Source organism: Barbus barbus, assembly GCF_936440315.1.
Source record: "Barbus barbus genome assembly, chromosome: 32".
Taxonomy (NCBI): Eukaryota; Metazoa; Chordata; class Actinopteri; order Cypriniformes; family Cyprinidae; genus Barbus; species Barbus barbus.
The window spans coordinates 6588496-6609255 of record NC_136760.1 but is presented as its reverse complement, the minus strand read 5'-3'; the positions used below and the strand labels follow the sequence as shown (position 1 = coordinate 6609255).

Below are 20760 nucleotides of genomic sequence, written 5' to 3'. Positions count from 1 at the left end.
TAAAAAATTGTCTACAATGCTTCAAAATAAATAAATATTTAGATAAAATATAAATGAAATCTAGAGTTTCTATGATAATAATTAAAATTATTAAGTAATTAATAATAATAAAAAGTATAAGTTAAGTGAATTGTCAATTAGCTTTTTTTTCAATTATTATTTACTTAATTTTAAGGCAACGGGTTAACTACATTTTTTTTATAGCTAAGTCAGCATCACTTTTTACAGTGTGGGGAGCAGTCAAGGCTGAGGAAGGACATTCTCTTGCAGGAAATTGAGGCAACCACCTCCCCTGGTATCTATGCAAATACACAAATAAGCTTCAACATGCATATCCGATTTAATCAGCCAGGCATCTAATTACTGTTCAGATTAAACTGCCATTAGATATTAAGTCACCAGTGGCAAAGTGTTAATAAGATTGAGTATTGTGATGCGAACTTTAGACGGCCGTTCCCTCACAGTCATATGGCACGTATTTCTGATAAACCTGAGCCAGGTGTGATTAATCATCTCAAACGCTCCTCGGCACAAACGTGATGAGTCCGAACCGAACTGACCTCAAGCATTTCAATACACAAGCTGTCCCTACATGTTCATCTGATTTGGCAGCCCATGAATGTTTTCCCTTGAAAACCCATTATAGTCCAAAAATTAGCATAAGGAAAAGAGCATGAATCAGAAATAATAAGTCATATTTGAAAAGCCTGTAGGTCTAATGATGCCGGAACAATTTCTTTTCTCTGTAATAGTGATGGCAGCTGCTGTTTGAGACGTTTATGAGGCGAGCTCAGCTGGAGCAAACAGATGGTCCAATAGTTCCTGGTTCTGGCTAAATTTATATCAGATGTCACATTGATAAACTCAGAGATGCAAGGAATAATGCAAATCAGCTCAAACAGTTTGCTCCAAGAAAGAAGGGAGGAAAACATTTTACCTTCTCGCATCTATTGTACTCTGCATAAAAGATTTCAGTGTGTCAGCAGAAAGGAAGCACTAAAATCTTAAAACGCTCACAGATCATGGGGTCAGCTGCATCAAAATGTGCATGAAAAACCATGCCAAAATGTCTGTTTGCATAATTAATGCACAGACACCATTATGCAGCCTAAAATATGAGGGCAAGGCTACTGCTTCACATTACAGATAAAGGAGAATTATATAACCCCAAAGCGGTGGAAGCTTTTCAAGGGAGCATCAGGTTGCTTTGAGACAAGAGAAGAAACGCTTTTTTTCAGTATCTTGGAGAAGGGCTTGTTGATCATTCTCAGTTCACATTTTCTGGCTTAATAGCACCGGATGAGAAAAATCATTAAATCATTCAGTTTTTACTGAAACACTGCAAATTATTATATTAAAAAACCAAGCAGCACACCGAACCAATTAGTCATGAAAGGTTAACCTAAGCCTGTCATAATTAAACCATAGACAAAATGTTCTCATTATTCCTCACAAAAATGTTACATCATTTTAGTCTAATCAGTCTTTACATATCGATAAATTCAGATTTGTCTTGTCCCAGCAGGACACACACTACATCGACAGTCAGGTAAATGTATGTTACTTTTAAATATTATTAACCATAAGAAAAATGTATTAGCAGCCAGCAAAGCATATAAAATATTACACTAAACACTGTAATGAATAACTACTGTAATTAATTAGTAACACTTCACAATCTAGTGTACAATAAATTTATTCGCTCATAAACTAACAAAAAAAACGTTTTTTTTCGTAATACAATAATGCATTTTTAGTGTTTCTAATGGTATAAATTAACATTAAACTATTATAAACAAACTAAATAAAAAAAAAAAAAAGAACAATAGTGTATATGGACAATGTCCAAAATGGCTGAACACTTTTAATTGTCATAACCACAAATTATTGGTCAGGAAATATGCAAAATTTAAGCAAACGCACTACTTAAAAAGCCATTGCTATCTCAGAAAAACATCAAAGACAGAATTAAGTCAGAATATGGGAAGTCTGATTTTGTGATGAATCACGAGTTGCATGGTAATGTTCCAAAGTGGGGTCTCTGAAGATCTGATGAAAAATATAATAATAAATGCATCTCTACCACAGCAAAGCACGGATGAATAAGTGCCATTGTGTGGGGAGCCTTTTTACCTGCTGGTGTTGGTGAGCTACTTCACTGTGAACAGTCAGTTAATGCTTTGGAGTACTAGAGAATATTGCAGAATGGTTTGCTTCCCACAGTTGAAAATTTGTTTTGTAAAGAGGAATGATGACGTGTCATTTCTCAACAAGAAAATGCTACTGCCCAAACTGCAAAAACAACTAAGAAGTGGCTTAAGAACAAGTCCATCAGGCTCATTGTTTTGGCCTGGTCTGAGTCTATATGAACCCTATAGTGAATATTTGGTCTCGTATTAAACCCAAACAAACCGGGAGACATTTTCAACTACTCATGAACCATTTGAAGCCATTAACATTGAGTGGAACAACAGTGATGTGTGATTAAAATTGTTAAGACCATTTAAAGATCACTAAATATTTTGCCATTTTGGCTTGTCACGTTTGTTTTAAACGCTGTAAAATGTTGAACCATATTCTAAAGTGTTACCAATTAATAATGAGCTAATAGTGGAACTGATCAAACCCATGTACTTTCCCAATTCCTCAAAATCTTTATTCAGCATGTAATCATTTATTTTTTCTAAAATACTACCGTTTCAGCTTTTCCTCATGGATAATAATCACCCTACATTTTCTTTTTGTCATATATTCCGCTTTACTCAAAAATGTGTTAATAAAAGAGATTGCGTACAGCAATTCACACTAAGGTAACCCACAAAACATGTTTTAATTTTGTCTGCAGTTTGACGCAACTATAATGTAACACAACTGTCATGCTTATAAGTTTACAATTAGTTACGCATAAAAAGACAACAAACATAAAAGTTCTGGCTCCCAAAAGTTATCAAGTGCAAAAAACTTGCCAGCAGCTATCACCTCCTCAGTCTGGCTGCTAGGTTAACAAGAAAAGCTTCAATTAACCACGATAACATCATGCATGTTGAAGAGCTTACGTCACCACGCTGAGAGGCACATTAGCATGGGCCAGGTACAAGCAGCGCCTGCGTTTACTCTTCATCTCCTCACACTTTTTGAAGCAGGGCCTGGGGACAGGCAGAACGGCCAGCCCCACTTTGATAAGAGCAGAAGCGCCAAGCTGCATCTCTGATGAGCGCAGGTCTGCTCGAGCGCAGAGCATTCCTGGAGGGACTCAGCATGTTATAGGCCTCTGAAGTCTGGCTTCATCTGAATAATGTCAGATAAGCAGCTGCTACTCACCAGAACGCAACTGTTGCATTGGTTCCTTGTGCTGCCTACAATCTGTTGCCCTCTACTACACCCTAACTGTATAGCTGTCATTGTGCAAGACGAACACACAGTCAGTGATGCTACAGGGAGAAAACAGCCAAGTCACAAACACAACAACTTTAAGATCTTGTTCTTACTAGATGCTTTGTACTAGACTTTTAGATCTTGTTCGTAGAGAGACGGGATGAGAACATGCAACGGGCAAGACTGCAAACTACACAAATAATGCAAAGAAGAAACATATATTTAAAACAGTATGTTAAATAGTTGGTGCATTTCACCTGACTACCATTTACTTTGTGAGTGTGTGTGTGTGAAGTAAATTGCTGTTATTTTCTTGCACACAATTTATAATGATTATGTCTTCAAATATCTGCATAAATAGATATTTGCATCTGATTATGAAACTGAATCAGATGCCAATAAGCTGATCATTACTTTCCTGTTATGGTGAATAACTGACAAATGACTAGTTTTAAATAGTTTAGTATTGTGTGAATTATTTTTTATTTTGTAAATAATTTTCAGTTTCTTGCACAGACTGATCATTTCGTGTCATAAGATCTCAATATATAGTCAGGAGCCATGGGTATTCATTTTGTGTTTCTTGATAAGTCTTTTTTTATTCTTAGATACGGACACTCGGACAGCCACTGACTTGCATTTTAAGGACCAGAGTTTAGTTAAAAATCTTTTTTACTCTTCTACTGAAGAAAAAAGACGCCTTTATCTTGGATAGCTTGAGGGTGAGTAAATTATCATTTTTGGGTGAACTATCCCTTTAAGCTTTTCTCAAAAATTTCCTAACCCAATATATACTCCTAGAGAAAGCCTACATTAACATGATAATTTGAATGATATTAAGGTCTAAACATGCCATACAGAGACAGATTTAACTGTTGTGATGTACAACGTCTTTATCTTAAAATAAATGAAACAACTTTTCATAAAGCAACAAAAACATGGTATTATTTTCAACAAAAGACACAGCGGTTATACTCTGTATACGTTTTTAAACAACATTCTTCTTTCTTTGAATCAGACATATTATTTTATATAAATTAAATATAAATGAATCCTTATTAAAGCTACTAAAGTGATTCAGTCAAGAGCATTTAAGTGATTTTCTGTTTTTCTTTTGTTGTTTGCTTAACATCAATAACACATTCACTTAAGACATAACCAACTGTGTTTGTCAATACATTTTGACATAGACATTGACATAATATTGTGTGCATTTGTCCATTCAAGCATGATAAGATGCGAAAGAGAACTCAATTCGCTACTCTTGAATCCCTTTCCAAATCGTCCCTCCTTTACATTTTCATTGTTTATATTCGTTGACGAAAATGTCGATAGATTTCCATCTTTGGTTTTGTCATTTGAAACAGTTTTTTATTTAGCTATCATCTTGTTTTTGTCTGTTAAAAAAATGTCAATGACGAAAAATATTTGTCAACTAAATATCACTGGACATTGACTATCCAGAAGCTGGATATATATATGTATAAAAATTAAAACAATTATCTTTTTTTAATGTGAAAGCACAAATTATAAATTGACAACTTGCATTTAACTGGTAGATTCTATTGGTGCTAAATATTTTTAGGTAAAGAATGTTGAGTGAATTTGTAAATTTATGTACTTTTAACAAAGGTTTTCTCATAAATTTTACACAAAATTGCTTCAAATGTGAAGCAAACATGGTGAATGTTTAAGTAAATCCCATACACAATTTTTACGAGTGAAGGTTTTGTGATGATTACTTGTTCAAAGTTTTACGCCGTAGAAATAGATGTTTATAAAGATTCAGAGTTATCAAAGCATCATGCAGAAGAACATTTTAGTGAGGAAAAAATCCTGCTGTACTACTGCTGTAAAAAAAAAATTATATCTTTATTTACCTGTCTTGCCTTGTGCTTTTTATTTGAGATTGAACCTCACTGAGATAACGGCTTGAGTAATGATGGGCAAATGTAGTCCACCCTCTGCCTTTTTTACTCACCTGTCTGTTTCTCTCTCTCTCTCTCGCTCTCGGTCTCTCTCTCTCTCTCTCTGTCTCTCTCTCTCAGGTGGCACGGCAGGACCTGAATCACAAATTACTGCCGGCATCACACTCTTGACTGTCAGTGGAAATCTCGAGGTCCACCATAGCCAAGAACCAAAGCGCCCGCTCTGTCGCCGGAGGGGAGCATCTGTGGAGACGTAGGAGGATGGCTTGACCGTAAATGAAAAATAACCACAGGCAATAGAAGCCATCACTGTCCAGGTGCTCCCATCGAGGTATCTGGTACACCTGCCTGGCCTCTCTATCTTCAGGCACGATGGCTGTGCAATAACGGACACAATTTATGAGGTTCCTATTTAACCTGCGGGTGATGTTCATTAACAGGTGATCAGGTACGTCATCCCCCTTGCCGAAGAGCACCTGGCCCCACCTACACATCCGCTCATCTCCGCTCTGCTGCAAACGCACCCCTCTGATTAATAAAGGCCAAGCTCTCTCACAAACATGACTGGGATCCGCATTAGTCAAAGTAAACACAATAACCCACATTACCCACACACGGCTGCACACTCATCTACACCTCTCCACCGAAGCAGAGGCACGAACAACAAAACGGCTTCACTTCCAGAACCCAACAGGGATGAGTAAATACAATCCGCCGTGTAATGAATTCGAAACATGAAATTATTAACGCTTTTCTGGCTGCACAAGTGAAGAATGGCCTTCATTGACTCATTAACTGTGGCTGTCATTGGAGAGAGGCAAAAGTCCGGCACGTTTATTCAGCACCCTGATCCATTTCCTGAACTAAGATTCATTTAGCCTGTCAGAGGCTCTGTAATGAATGCATTACAAGTCAAGGAGGGCTGATGGAGCAATGAATCCATCGCAATTTGAGTGCCAAAATGTCACACTGTGATAGACCTGGGCAGCATATGAATAGTTTGAGAGTGTACACTATGTGAGAAGAACTAACTTGCTACTTACTGTGCAGTTTACACTGAAAAAAAAAACAAAAGATTGAATTTACAAGCAATATTTCAACTTGTTTTCTTTCAATTGGCACAGGTTTTGTTCATTTATTTTTTTAAGGCTGGTCTTTTTTGACAGGGAACACTAAATTAGGTAAAGGTAATATTAAATTAGGTAAAAAATAATTTTTGGTGCTCAAGAAACAATAACATGTATTTTTATTACCAATCCTGAAAACAACTGTGCTGCTTAATATTTTTGTGAAAACCGTGATTTTTTTTTTCTCAGATGAACAAAGTCGAAAAGAACAACAACATGAATTCAATTTTTACTTAATGACTGTGGATGTTAACAGTGGTTAACCAGAAAAATTTTAAATGGCATGTCATGTCAAAAGGTTTGCAAAGCCCTGCTTTAAAGGTGCCATAGACTGAAAAACTGTCTTTACCCTGGCATATTTAAATAATAACAGTTCTGTACATGGAAATGACATACAGTGAGCCTCAAACACCATAGTTTCCTCCTTCATATGTAAATCTCGTGATTAAAAAAGACCACTGAAAAGCAGGCGAATCAGAACATAACACCGACTGTGACGCAACAGTCGGGATCACTACGCCCCCAACATTTGCATAAACCCGCCCTTGTTCTAAGCCGGCCGAACCATCAGAAGCTCTGCAGGTATTGTAAATAAACAAGCGCGGACAACAGCGAAAATAACAAAATAAATTTTATGTTCCAGGCCGTGCAGGGGGTGTGAAGTGCAGGGATGGGTTGGTGTCTGTATTCAGAAAGGCACAGAAAGCAAATAACGCGAGCCACTAAAGGGACACGGTTAGCTCCTTGCTAGCGGTAGCCTGTTACAGTACATAAGATTTCACTCTCAGTAAGGAGAGATGAGGATGATGGCGAATGACTTAAAGATCCTGAGCACCACTGACAAGCATCTGATCTTGTGAAATGTGTGGTAAGTACTGTTGCTCCATAATGTAAACATAGTTTGTGTGATCGCGTCTCTTGAAAGTGAAACTATAACGCGATCGATGGATCGTTCAAAAGCAGTTTCAATGCCTCGCATATTAATAACGGCTCCCTGATGCCCGCGTTTTATATACAGTATAATTACCCGACGATATAACTGCGAGAGAAAGTATTTAAATATATATTTTCCTCCCTGTGCTTCCTTCTTGTTGATGAGCCGTACTGTGAAACAGCCAATCAGAGCAGAGCTCAACATTGAGCAGCACTGTGAAACAGCCAATCAGAGCAGAGCTCATTATTATTCATGACCATGCCAAATAAGCCAATAACAGACCGTTTCATTCTAGGGAGAAATCCTAGGGTTGTAAATGGACATGTAAAATCATTTCTGGAGATTTTTTGCCCTTACCTAAGCCACATACCTTCTGTGTAGATATCAGAGAACAATTTAAAATACTGTATCAATGCATTCTATGGCACCTTTAAACAAAAACTAGTTGCTACTAAATGCCAAGCCACACTTACCAATAGCAAAAGTCCTTAATAAGGGATGAGTTCTTGTGTTAGAAAAAACCTAGAAAGGTATGAAACTTCTCTGAAATGGTGCCAACTGTCTGCTAGAAAAAAACAGCAGTGTGTTAGAATGCTAATTAGAAAAAGGAAAAGAATCTACATAAAATTGCTGACCACACTAATTGACTATTTGGTCGGTAGAAAACTAGTCACCCACTGCGACCCATTCCTGTAAATTCTTTTTTCAAACTACACAGATACATTCATATTATAACGAGCTGCAGAACTACCATTCATCGTCTGAGACAGATGTAGGGTTCTCTCCCAGAACTGATGACTCTCCCTTTGACCCACATTTCTGGAGAAAAGAAGAAAAACAGCAACAAAAAACAAAAACCAGACCTGTTTCTGCTCTCTTTGCAGCCTCTGCAAATGACAAGACACTTAACCTCTCCTCATTTGCATGATTTCCTGTTCACTTGCAGTGTTAAAAGGATATTTGATATGGGAATGAAAAAGATTCTTCAATTTCACATTTTGGTGGAGCGGGGCATTTATCTAATTGCATGCTCTAATCCAACACTCGCAATACCGTGATAGCAGTTTAACTTTGGGGAGACACAAGGAATTATTTTTTATAATATCATGATCTCAGTAGTGTGGGTTCACGTAAGATCACACTGGGAGCACACTATCATTAAAACAATACTTTCAAAAGAGCTCATATCATGTGCGCACAGTCTGACAGAACATGAAAAAGTCTCGTATTGTGCGCTTGTATATCAATTTGATGTGTCCCTACCATCCTTTTCAGTTGCTGTTCAATATCAAAGTCAGAGTACAGTACAGACACAACATTAGCCCAGAAGACATGGAGGGAGGAATCATTTAAGCCCTGTTCTACAATCTAGTGAGCTGCCTGGTTGTCTACAGCCCACACAGGCAGCACCTAACCTCATATGTGCGTGCTCTACATAGGCAGTGCCCCATACAAAGAGTGTTGCATGTAGAAGACTTATGCTGCGTTCACGCCATGTCGTAATTACCGTAATTCTGAGATGGCAACATGTGACATTCAACTCAGTACTGTTCATTTCCACGGACTGGGGATTATCCGTTTCTATAGCAATAGTCAACAAAATGAATCTGCAACCGCATAAAAAATGTTACTGGCAGCTGTAAAACACATAACATTACATTTGCATGCTACTGCAAAATATTTGACACTAAAGGCTTTTTCACACTGAACGCGAAAATTCGGTGCGAATGTTCAGCACGATGACGCTTTTGAATAGAAACAATAGATCCCTATGGGGCTATTCACACCAGGCATGATCATTCGTGGCGCAAAAAAGCAAAGATTTAAAGTGTGTCAATTTTCCTCACTTTCTTAATATAATTTCTATTAATTCTCCACTGAATTATGTGATCTGGAGTGTCCGTTTTCTTCCACGTGTGTGAGTTTTATGAGTCAGAGAGCGTTAACACTCTAGACCTTCCGTATTTAAAAGAAATCTAAGTGAAATATATTTCTACACATGAAATACGAAAGCAAATATACATGATTATGGGGAAATTTGCAACAATAATGCTGCTCAGTGCATCCAACAAGGAGCCATAATAGACCCGGCGCACGCAGCATGACCCAGCCGTATATAACTCTTTATTAGGCATCCGTTTAGGGTTTCTCTGAGGCTTACTCTCCTGTGGGAACACATTTCCACACATAGATCTGACTGATACTGTAATACCACAACGCAATGACGAGCTGGGAGAGCTGTGACTGCTGATCTGTGAAGATGAGCATGTTTGTCAAATCCATTAAAGAGATGCAGAGCCCAATCAAAAAGGTTCGCAACCAATTGTTGATGGGTGTGCATCACCCAGTTATCTGGATTTATCGAAAGAGCTGAGAAGCAAAAAACCCACACAGGAATTTTGATAAACGCTTCGCATTTCAGCTCCTGTAAGGCACACTTTTACTTTGCATATGAGAGCCGTGCTACCACACTAAACTATACTGCATGGAAAACTCTTACAATGTTCATCTGATGCAAGCTGTTAATGAAATGATGTAAAGATAATTGAAATTCCCACCAAATTGCAGAAAAAACTGAAATTATAGACACAGGCTGTTCAAAAATATGACAGCATCCCACAGAGGGATGTCATGTCATTCATCACACACATGCTAATAGTCTGCAGAAGCGAAGGAACAACTGAAATGCAATATTTCAATTTTCTTTTTAATTAGAACATTTTGGGGTCCCTTCTAAACCCTCCAGGGGCTTGGATTGTCTGCAGATCCAATGCATCACTGCACAGATAACTGTGTTTGTTTGTTTTTTACAATGAAAAAATTAACAGTCCATTTTCCTCCACACAATCATTCATGTTTATGTATCTGACTTTAAATAGGTGATTTTATCTGGTTACAAGTTTTAAAAAACCACCAAGTATATGAAAATGGCTCCAAGGTGGCCACATTTCGTTAAACATGCTATAGTATGAAAACACTGCCTTACCGTCATTGCCTTGGCTGCCTTCTCTTTTCAACATTTGGACAGCTCCAACATACTTCTTCAGCTGGACCTTCAGAACCTCATTTTCTCTAAAATAGTAAAAAAATAAAACTATCATAAAAGAGATGAAATGTGCATAGAAGCTGGTGAGTTCAACAAGCAGCTATTTTTTATTAAAAAAGAGAGAAACATCACGTGGAGTTATTTTACAATAAATAAAGGCAAAGCTTAACATGCTATTAATTAAAATATGATTACATTGACATGGATTACATTTTTAATTAAAAGTTGTTTTAAGTTGTTTTCATCATGTTCTGTAATTTTTCATAAATTATTAAAAATATATATTTAAAAATGCATCAGGGATGTCCGGATGAGGTTTTTTGCACCCATAATCTGATCCAAGTCACTGAATATTGAGTATACTTGTATTTTTCTAGTGCTTAGTGGACACTTCAAGTATAATAAAGTTATTAAAATCAATCCAATTTATACAGGAAATCAGCAGAGAGTTTCTCATGGCCACGGGCTCAAATAAAAAAAATATGTAACCTTTATAAATAAAAATAATTATTACAGTGTGTATAGTGTATATGCATGTATACATATATACAAATAGACATTGGTAGATGTAAACGTTACAATGGCAGATTTATGAATCAGGTTTAAAATTGTCAGACCATTGAATATGGGACTATTCATATAAACGTCTTGTATTTTATAAGTACAATAAGCAGAATAATTGCAACAAAGGAAAAAGTGGAATTAAAGGGGTGGTTGATTGCAATTTCACTTTTTTAACGTTAGTTAGCATGTAATGTTTTTAAAGTTAAAGTCGTGACGTATTGTCAAGTATGGTGACCCATACTCGAAATTGGTGCTCTGCGTTTAACCCATCCAAGTGCACACACACAGCAGTGAGTAGTGAACAAATGCGCGCACACACATACACACATACGCACTACACACACCCGGAGCAGTGGGCAGCCATGCTGCGGCGCCCGGGGAGCAATTGGGGGTTCGGTGCCTTGCTCAAGGGCACCTCAGTCGTGGTATTGAGGGTGGAGAGAGCGCTGGACATTCACTCCCCCCACCTACAATTCCTGCCGGCCGGGGACTCGAACTCGCAACCTTTCGATTACGAGTCCGACTCTCTAACCATTAGGCCACGACTTTCCCCTTGCTGTTTGAGGATAAATAATATCTGCAAAAGTTACATCACTGAAAGTTCAATGCAAACTGAGATATCATCTTTTAAAATTATGGAAGTTTAATGCCTACAAAAATGGCTCGTAGGGACTACAACGAGTTACTTCCCAGGTTTGTAACGTCACAAACCCTGATAAAACCCGCCCCAGGAACATGCAACAAAGGGGGGCGAGGCCATGCTGCACTGCTTAGAGAAGAGGAAGAGTTGTTGCCATGCAGTCAAAACTAGGAGTGCACAGAAAAATATATTCATATATGAATCGCAATTCTGTCTTCTAACAATTGTAATGGATTCACAATTTTCTAAATCAGTGGTCTAAAGCAGCAGTTCTCAATCCTGTTCCTTGCATCCCCATGCTCTGCACACACTCTGCTCTGAATCTCTCTCTCTCATTCAGATCATCAGCTCCAACAATGAACTGTTCCAATTATACACTTATATTTTTCACATAGCTATGAGAAGCGCTAAACGTGGATTAAATCATACTGTATTAAAGCTTTAATCCGATAAAACCGTATATTAAAAGCTAAAATAAGCAGTAGCATTTACAAATAACAGCATATCTAAAAGTATGAGACAACAAAAAACAAAAAAAAACATACCATTAAGAGCCATGTGCCTGCACAGGTTCTGCGCGATCCTCTTCACTAATTTTCTCTGGGTCTCAATCGGGCTCAAATTGATAAGCGATAATGACAACGCCATTGTTTACAATGTACCATTGTTTGCAATACATCGGAGCACATGCACTGAGCAGAGGGGAGTGACGTTTAGACATGCACTAGACGGTCTAGCGATCAACCAATCTGAGCCCATTGCGTATTTCTGAGGGAGGGGCTTCATTAAACCAGGAAATCATTAGAGCGTTAACTGGAGAAGGGACAGAGCGGTGTAGAATAAAGGTAAATTATGTGAAAAATAATGTTTTTTGTTTTTTTGTTTTTAAATGAAGCATTAACTTATGCTAGACTGCACCCCATAAACACAATCAAGCCTAGAAAAAAAAAGTCATCACCCCTTTAAGGTTAGAAAGCATAAAGCTCGCTGTGGCAGAATGCCAGTCTGTCCAGTCAGTCAAGTCCAAACCAAGAGGCAACACATTATGACAACAACATCTGATGGCAAATGTTAAATAAATTAGTTTCGAGTGAAACACCGGCTCCTGAGTCAGCAGCACCACACGCATACGTTATGGTACTCTAATAAATGTGCATCAAAAACTGACACGGAAGAGAATAAATTGTTGAATAAAGTCATTTCTGTCTTCTCTGCGCACAAAAAGTATTCTTGTAGCTTCAGAAAATAACAGTTGAACCACTGATGTCACATGGACTATTTTATCGATGTCCTTACTACCTTTCTGGGCCTTGAACGCGGCTGTCTATGCAGGGTCTGGACGCTCTCGGATTTCATCTAAAATATCTTAATTTGTGTTCCGAAGATGAACAAAGGTCTCATGGTTTTGGAACAATATCAGGTAATTAATGACAGAATTTAGATTTTTTTTTTGGTGAACTGTTCCTTTAACTGCACTTAACATGATTAACTGCTATTAAAATCACAGAAAACTGTGAGATTTGATTTTACATTTTTATTGATTCAGACCCACAATTAAAATCTTGCATCTTCCATAATATTAAACAGAACTGCACCACTGAAACTAATTTAATTCATTTAGGAATTACAGGAAAATAATGCATAAAAGGATATGCTAACATCATCCAACACTATCCTGACATTCAGGATGCATGTGCAGTATGCATTAGGAGCCCACTGAGAGACTCCCACAGCAAGCCCCCCACTGAATTCAATTCCAGGAACTGCTTTACACAAAGTTTAATAAAGCTGTTCTGGGGAGCGAGATGTGTGTGCGTGCGTATGCGTGCTTGCTTACAAGCCTCGTTACTGGTGGTTTGGGAAAATCAATCAGAATCAATCCAGGTTGTGTTACTGTGAAAAACATCCGTTCCTATTCCTCCAGGACGCCTTTTGTAACTCGCTTATCACTGCTCATTTTATACCCTTCAATAGACGGAGAGAATGAAGGAGATCCAAAGGCATCTGACAAGCTCTCAAAGGAGGGGATTCAGCCGTTTTTCGCACCGGCGAGTTGCACACGGTTCCGCGGCGATTTAATTAAAGTTAATAAGAGACAGCTTCTCTATGGGGAGGACTCGGCAAGTCAGGTGTGCCACATTGATCTTTTCTATTGCCCCTGCAGAGCGAGCCACAGTATGCACACATGCTAGTGGATTCATATTAAAAGACTAACATCCAGCACAAGAGGGGGACTGCTGGTGTCCCTCTGAGGGACTTATGGGTCATATAGTGCTCTACGTAATGAGTGCCACCTTGAACAGACACACAATGTCATTCTCTCCAAAGTAATAGTTGCATTAGTCTAAAAGGTCTAGAATTAATGCGCATGTATGAATCATTTATCCATACCACAAAAAGGTCACTGTTCTTAATACACCAGGTCAGTGTTTTCTCACTGTAACAATAGTTCGAATTAAACCATTTAACTTAAACACACCTGTGAGATAAAATTACCTAACATACAATTTCTTTCAAAACTGTATTCAAAAACACTCTGCTATGTGCCCCATACATGTACTGATGTTTTAAAAACCTCTTCCTCAATGAATTCCCTAAATGTAACTCCATTAGTGAAATTGTATCATAGAAAAACTATTAAAAGGATTTGCTATATCCTCTCTGGTTACAGAATTCAACCATAATGCCCATCATTCATAAAATTCAATAATGTATTCTATAAAATTATATTTGTAGTTGTATGTGTATTTTTTTATGAACACAGCAGAAAGTTCCACAGAACAAAAACCTAAATTCATTAATTTTTATAATGTATTGTTTACCTTTAATTGTTTATTATGAATTTAACTTCCTGATGCATGAACTATAAAATCACAGATGAACAATTAGTCTTATAATCTTAAAGAATATATATAATTTGCATAACATTGTTTTAATTCAAATATCCCGCGTATCAAGAAAATGGAATCAAAATAGTTTTAATAATTAAAAGTCACCATATATCTTAAAAATTGCCCAATGAACAACATTTAGATTAAACTACAATGAACACATTAAATCAATAAAACAATAAATCATTAATATCCAAATAAAAGTGTTCCTTATGATCTCATTCAATCAAAAATCTTTGTATTTTTATTCAATCATAAAAATGAGAAAAAAAACACAACTAAGCAATTGTAAAATAAAAAATATTCAAATAAATCTCTAACTAAAGTAGTAGTTTGGAATCCCTGTTCTAGAGGTATGTGGTGCCTCACCAACTTAAATCAATCATACTGAACACAAAAATATAGATCGCTGAAATCCACAGATGCTCCCTCAGCACTGCAAATGTGCCTAGACATGACTATGCATGACAGCAGTCTAGATGCCCTTCTTAGAACCCATTTCCATCTCCCCAAGGCTACAGGTAAATAAAATGTCAAACACAGCACCGGCATTATGCAGCAGCTGCTATTATCTTAAGTGTTACAAAATGTGATGATTACTGAGCCAAAACGAGGTCAAATACAATCCAATGCCAATCAGAAGAGAACATTCTCCAAGCCAAGACTAAACGCAACGGTAAATACAAAAGGGCTGGCTGGCGGCCCCTTCAGATAGATTATTAAATTGACTTGTAAACAAGGCCAACCTTGTGTCAGTTTGTCTAAACAGGCTGATGAAGAGCAAGTGGAGGGATGCACCATCCAGACACAGTGCAGATGTCACCAGCATGATACCAAGTGTGGTTTTCTCCCCCATAATCCTCTCTTTGACACAGCGTCATACTGACAAGCCTGCCTCCTGCTCTCAGCCGCTGTCCTCCTACTGAGCTAAATTAATTTGTTCATTCACTCCCCACATTATCCCCCTGAGGAACCACTACATTAGAGCTGATGAAATGCTCACAAAAGCAAGATGTCTCTCCTAATAATACAGCAGCACTTCAGGAAGACAAAAACCCTGGCAGCTCTGAGTGTGAGTGTGAGAGCATTTTGGCCTCTTGCTGTATGGATCCTGCTTCTTAAATACTGCACACTGAGTCAGGCTGAATCAATGGAACTAAGCCCAAGAGCACGGCTCATAGGTGAGCCGTCCTCTGAGCGCACAGCCGCACCAAGCATTTCCACACCTTATTTTTAGTCTCTATTGATTGGGACAGATTAGGTTTGAGACAGAAAAACTGGCTGGATTCTTAACATTTGAGTTTGCAAGACTCTGAGACAGGAAGCAACAAGATGTTAGAAAAACATGTTTTACGTAAGAAGTGATAATCAATTTGATGATGCTCATACTTGAAGTGAATAAACAAAGTAATACACAAAATGTTTAATGATTTCTGATCATCTTATAGCAAATAACTGCAACAATGTTAACATGTCATTCTTTAGTAAGACTCAGCAACAGATCTCGAGAGATCTCAGAGAAGTGAACTTAAAACAATCTTCACATAAAATTATTTATGTGAAAATATAGCCTAATTTAATAAAGTTCCCAAACACTAAATTCTAAATTAAATAAAAACTAAAGAAGTTATTGATTTCCTCTTTTTTTCTTTTGTTCTTTGATTAACAGACATCACTGGTTATTAGGTTATTTTGGCTGCTACTTTAAAAACTGCCGCTGCTGAACTTGCAGATCTAACACTGCTTTATATGTGACCCATAAAAATTAAATGCTTACATGCACAGTTTTAAGGCAGCTTTAATCGCCTTTTTTGAGACTTTATGACTTAACTGATGACATAACTATGACATTGCATAGCCTACTCGTAGTTTCATTTGGGTTTGAATATGATACAGTGCTTTAATATAGCCTAATACAGCGCGCGCCGGCATATTTGTATGTGTACTTGAAGAGCATGCGTTAAGAGCAGAGGATAACAGCTCCAGGCCAAAGGAGCCCCAACTAAATATTGAGTGCTGTACATGCTCATACTTTTCAGTTGGCCAACATTTCTAAAAATATTTTTTTTTGCATTGGTCTTAATTGATATTCTAATTTTCTGAGATACTGAATTTGGGACTTTCATTAGTTGTCAGTTATAATCATCAAAATGAAAGGAAATAAACATTTGAAATATATCAGTCTGTGTGTAATGAATGAATCTAATATACAAGTTTCACTTTTTGAATGGTATTATTGAAATAAATCAACTTTTTCATGATATTCTAATTTTATGACCAGCACCTGTGTGTATATATATATACACATACATATACACACACACACACACATATATATACTATTTTTTTATTAATTAATATTAATAGAAATCAAATGTTTTCAATATATATTTCTGTTCAGTATAAATGTTTCAATATATATAGATAATATGTTTAAGCCTAGAGTTCATCTTTGATTGTTCATCAACGGTTCAGCTAAATTACATTTTAAAATGTACTGAAATAGAAAACTGTTAGTTTGAATCGAATTGTTTTTACTGTATTTTTGTTCAAATAAGCCTCAGGAAGCAAAAGACTCAGTCAAAAACATCAGAAAATACTAAACCCAAACATTTGAATGGCAGAATCATTACAATGGGGATTTTTAACATTTTAACATTAACTGAAAACACTGCCAACATTTAAGCTCTAACACTACAACATTCCATATTAAGGAATGCTAACATTAGCCAGCCTGTAACTAGTCTCCAAAACACACAAAAACTCTGCATGCACCGATTCCATTTTTCTCTCCAAACTTCTCTAACTGGTATATCTCTCATTGGGATCACTGAAAATTCATATACTGTTGTTTGGCAATCTCAAAGCTCAAGTCTATGAATTTTGTGCAGTCAAATGTATGAATGTTTTGTTTCAAGTAGCAAGTTAGTGAGATAACTGAAAAAAACATTCATGAAGGAAATAGGCTACATTTGGTCTGATGGAAAATCTCAAAATAAACACATTTTTCGATTATTTCTTTGCTATTATTGTGCAACATTTACTTAGACTGCTGAATAGTTATTTGAAGCAGCTAGGGTCTATTACTGTGGTATCACCAATTTCAGATTTTCTCACCCCTAAACTAAAAAATCTACAGTGCTTCACATGTAGGTCAGATAGCTGCTGTCTGTCTAAGTAGGTGGTGTTTGACTTAAAATGCAATGTGGACTGGAGTTTAGGCTGATAGTCGGCCTATGTCAGACTACTGTTCACTTAGTCTCTAGTGACTTTACCTCATGAGAGCTTGGACTTTGGCTGCATGTCTCTCCTCTAGTTCAGCCAGTCTCTTCTTCAAGCTGTCCACCTCCTGCCTGAGCCCAGCCGAGTGCTCCATCTCTCCATCCAGTAGACTGCGCAGAGACCTGTGCCAAAGAGTAGAACAACAATAAGACACACACTCACACACCTGACCCAATTTTCTTTAGCTGTCAAGAGCACCCAGCTGCACATTATTGAATGTGTACATCATGGTACTTTCCACAAACAGGGTACAACAAAGGCCTGACACTCAATCTTTTCTTTTGGGTTTTTTTTCAATAAAATGGTCAGTGAAATCTCAACATTATATTTTTAGGTCACAATGTAAATTATTTTCTATTTGTGGTTTGCAATTTTTTGTATTGGTTGAATATAGTTAAAAACCCTGAAGTACACAATAACGTTAAAATATCAGCTCACCAACCCTGCATTTATTTAATTAAAAAATACAGGGAAAAAACAGCAACATTATAAAATGTTATTACAGAAATCATTCTAATATGCTAGCATTCCGCTCAAGAAACATTTCTTATTATTATTAGTTAAAAACAGTTGCACTGCTTAGTATTTTTGTGGAAACTGTGAAACTGTGTGTTACTTTTAATTAATTCAACGCATTTTTGCTAAAAAAAAATTTTTAATTACTGACCCCAAACATTAAAAAAAAAAATAGTGTTGGTTTTCTTACTTCAGAAATACTTATTAAATAAAAATATTGATATCAACTAATTAAAAGTAAACTTAAATAAAAAAAATACATGAATAATTATGATAATAGCAGTTTTTAGTGCAAGGATTTGAGTAACAGTTATGCTGGATACCCAAGTCAACACCAAGGCAGTATAAGCCACAAACATTAGAACAAATTTCTGAAAATTGTTAAAATCATTCAGACCTAAAAGAATTCTTTAATAAGAGATTTCCACACAAATTCCTTAGGATCGTATTTCATAAAATAAAAATGTCTGTCCATAATGATCACTGCAATCAGTAAAATCTTACGTGTTCTGCTCAGTGAGTTCATCTTTCCGGTTCATCATGGCCACAATGGCTTGCCGCAGTTCAGCTAAGGAGAAATAAAAAAAAATCTATGTTATAAGGGCATCAAAACCTACTCAAAATGAACAATGGCTTTTGTCCTCACCCAACTCAGAAAAAACGTGACTTCTGAACAATAAGACTCAATATCTCAGTGGGATTTAATGTCCCACACCTGTCTTCATTCTTTTAATAAGGGTTACCGTTTTATACCGCTGACATTCATTTGTGTAGCACCACAGAACTAATAAAGAGAACTATGCGTGGCTTAAAATACCAGCCTGACATTAATTTCTTTAATATGAAGGTGACGTGAAAGGGGAAGGCATTTATAACACAGCCGTAAGGGAAGCCTCTGCAGATTTGATCTCAAAACACATTAGCCTGTGAATAATCCGAGTGAAACATAAAGCTCTGAGTGGGAAGCATTATTATAGCACTTCAAAACAGTATGGAAAAAAACGGCAACACTCGGTATGGTCTAAATACAGAATGGCGAGTGAAAAGGAGAGAGAGAGTCAGTGTCTTTGTTGTTGCACTCTGAAAGCTGAATAACCTGGCACTGGGTAACCTAGATAACCCCAACAACACGGCTCCGAAAGACAAAGTCTGAATGCTCCTATCAGTCCATTATCATTTAATGAATCTCAGAGGAACCGCAGGCTTGGACGGAGCCATCTATATAAACCTGACTGTCTGATCCACATTTAACAAACTTAAAGTACTTTCAGCAAAAGAAAGTCAAAGATGTCTTTGTTATTTTTTTTGAAGAACAACATTGGTATCTTTGAAAAGTGATATAGCTCAAATACTGTCTCTCTAAGAGAAAAAAGCTTTTCAGACTACCAGAGATCAATTTGGCATTCATAGGCGTAATCAGAAACTGCTTCACTTATGTGCAATGTCCCTTTCAAAAACTAATTCCAGAAAATGGTTACAACAAAAGGACAACATTTGTTTTAAGGAGTCTTTTTTTCAGTCTGGTTACTGTAATAAATCTGGCCAAGTTATACACGGAGGACATGAGTTGTTGATAAAGGGATAGAAATTATATTACAAAAAAACATACAAGGGAAGGCATGCAAAATATTGTAAAATAAGTAAATTAAAGAAACCATCCTGAAAGCAAAACGCAACTCCTGAAAATGAGAAATTACAACTCTTAACAAATTATAACTTCAACCCTTGAGAAAGAAATAAACCCAAAAGGCAAAAAAAAAAAAAGAACATTAAATCATTAATAAACTCCAAAATAATCATATTAATCATAATAATATTTACCATACAAATGTATCCATAATTAAAGTAATATGTAAATAATTTTTTTAAACTGTTGAAAAAGACTGAAATGGTACAATTTAATTTCCCGCTGGAGCCAAAGAGCATTATTAAAGGAGGAGATGACAACCTCAGCTTCTGTATCATTAAATAAAGCGTTATGTTCAATTTGGGATCATGTGCAGTGCATTCACAATACCAACATTTCTAAATTATCTTTTGATTTGTAGTTGCACTTTTTAAACTTAATTTGTTAATTAACACATCATATTTTTTGTCATCCATTGCTATGGTTATCACTTTGTCAATCCCTGCGATTTCAGATACAGTTACGGATTTACATATTCCCAAAGCTTTGCAGCTTCCAAACCTTCCAAGCTGAAATGGTTCAAATTTTTCTCCGAAAGTGAACAAAGAGCATGTGCTTTATAAATCAATGAAGCAGTCAATCACTTCAGTCTCTCACAGAATTGCACCCTTTTGAGAAAATTCCAGTTTTAATTTAAAAAAAAGCTGTTTACACTGCACAATTAAATCTCTTATTTACATCACATTTACACTTTGTTGGTTATCATGAAACAATCTGTGAATGTGCAGAATTCATTCTATAAACTGAAGCTGAATATTGAGGGGATTATG

General features: G+C 36.6%; 1 protein-coding gene across 3 annotated transcripts in view; it reads right to left on the bottom strand.

The window, feature by feature from the left end:
* LOC306852122 (sorting nexin-29-like) overlaps positions 1-20760 on the bottom strand; it is a 119154-nt gene that overhangs the window by 83171 nt on the left and 15223 nt on the right. For all 3 annotated transcript variants that reach the window (XM_079388775.1, XM_079388777.1, XM_079388776.1), the window contains exons 12-14: positions 18808-18871; positions 17781-17909; positions 10351-10436 (exon numbers count right to left, since the gene is read on the bottom strand). In XM_079388775.1, the coding sequence (XP_079244901.1) occupies positions 10351-10436; positions 17781-17909; positions 18808-18871 (279 nt within the window). The remainder of the gene's footprint in view (positions 1-10350; positions 10437-17780; positions 17910-18807; positions 18872-20760) is intronic.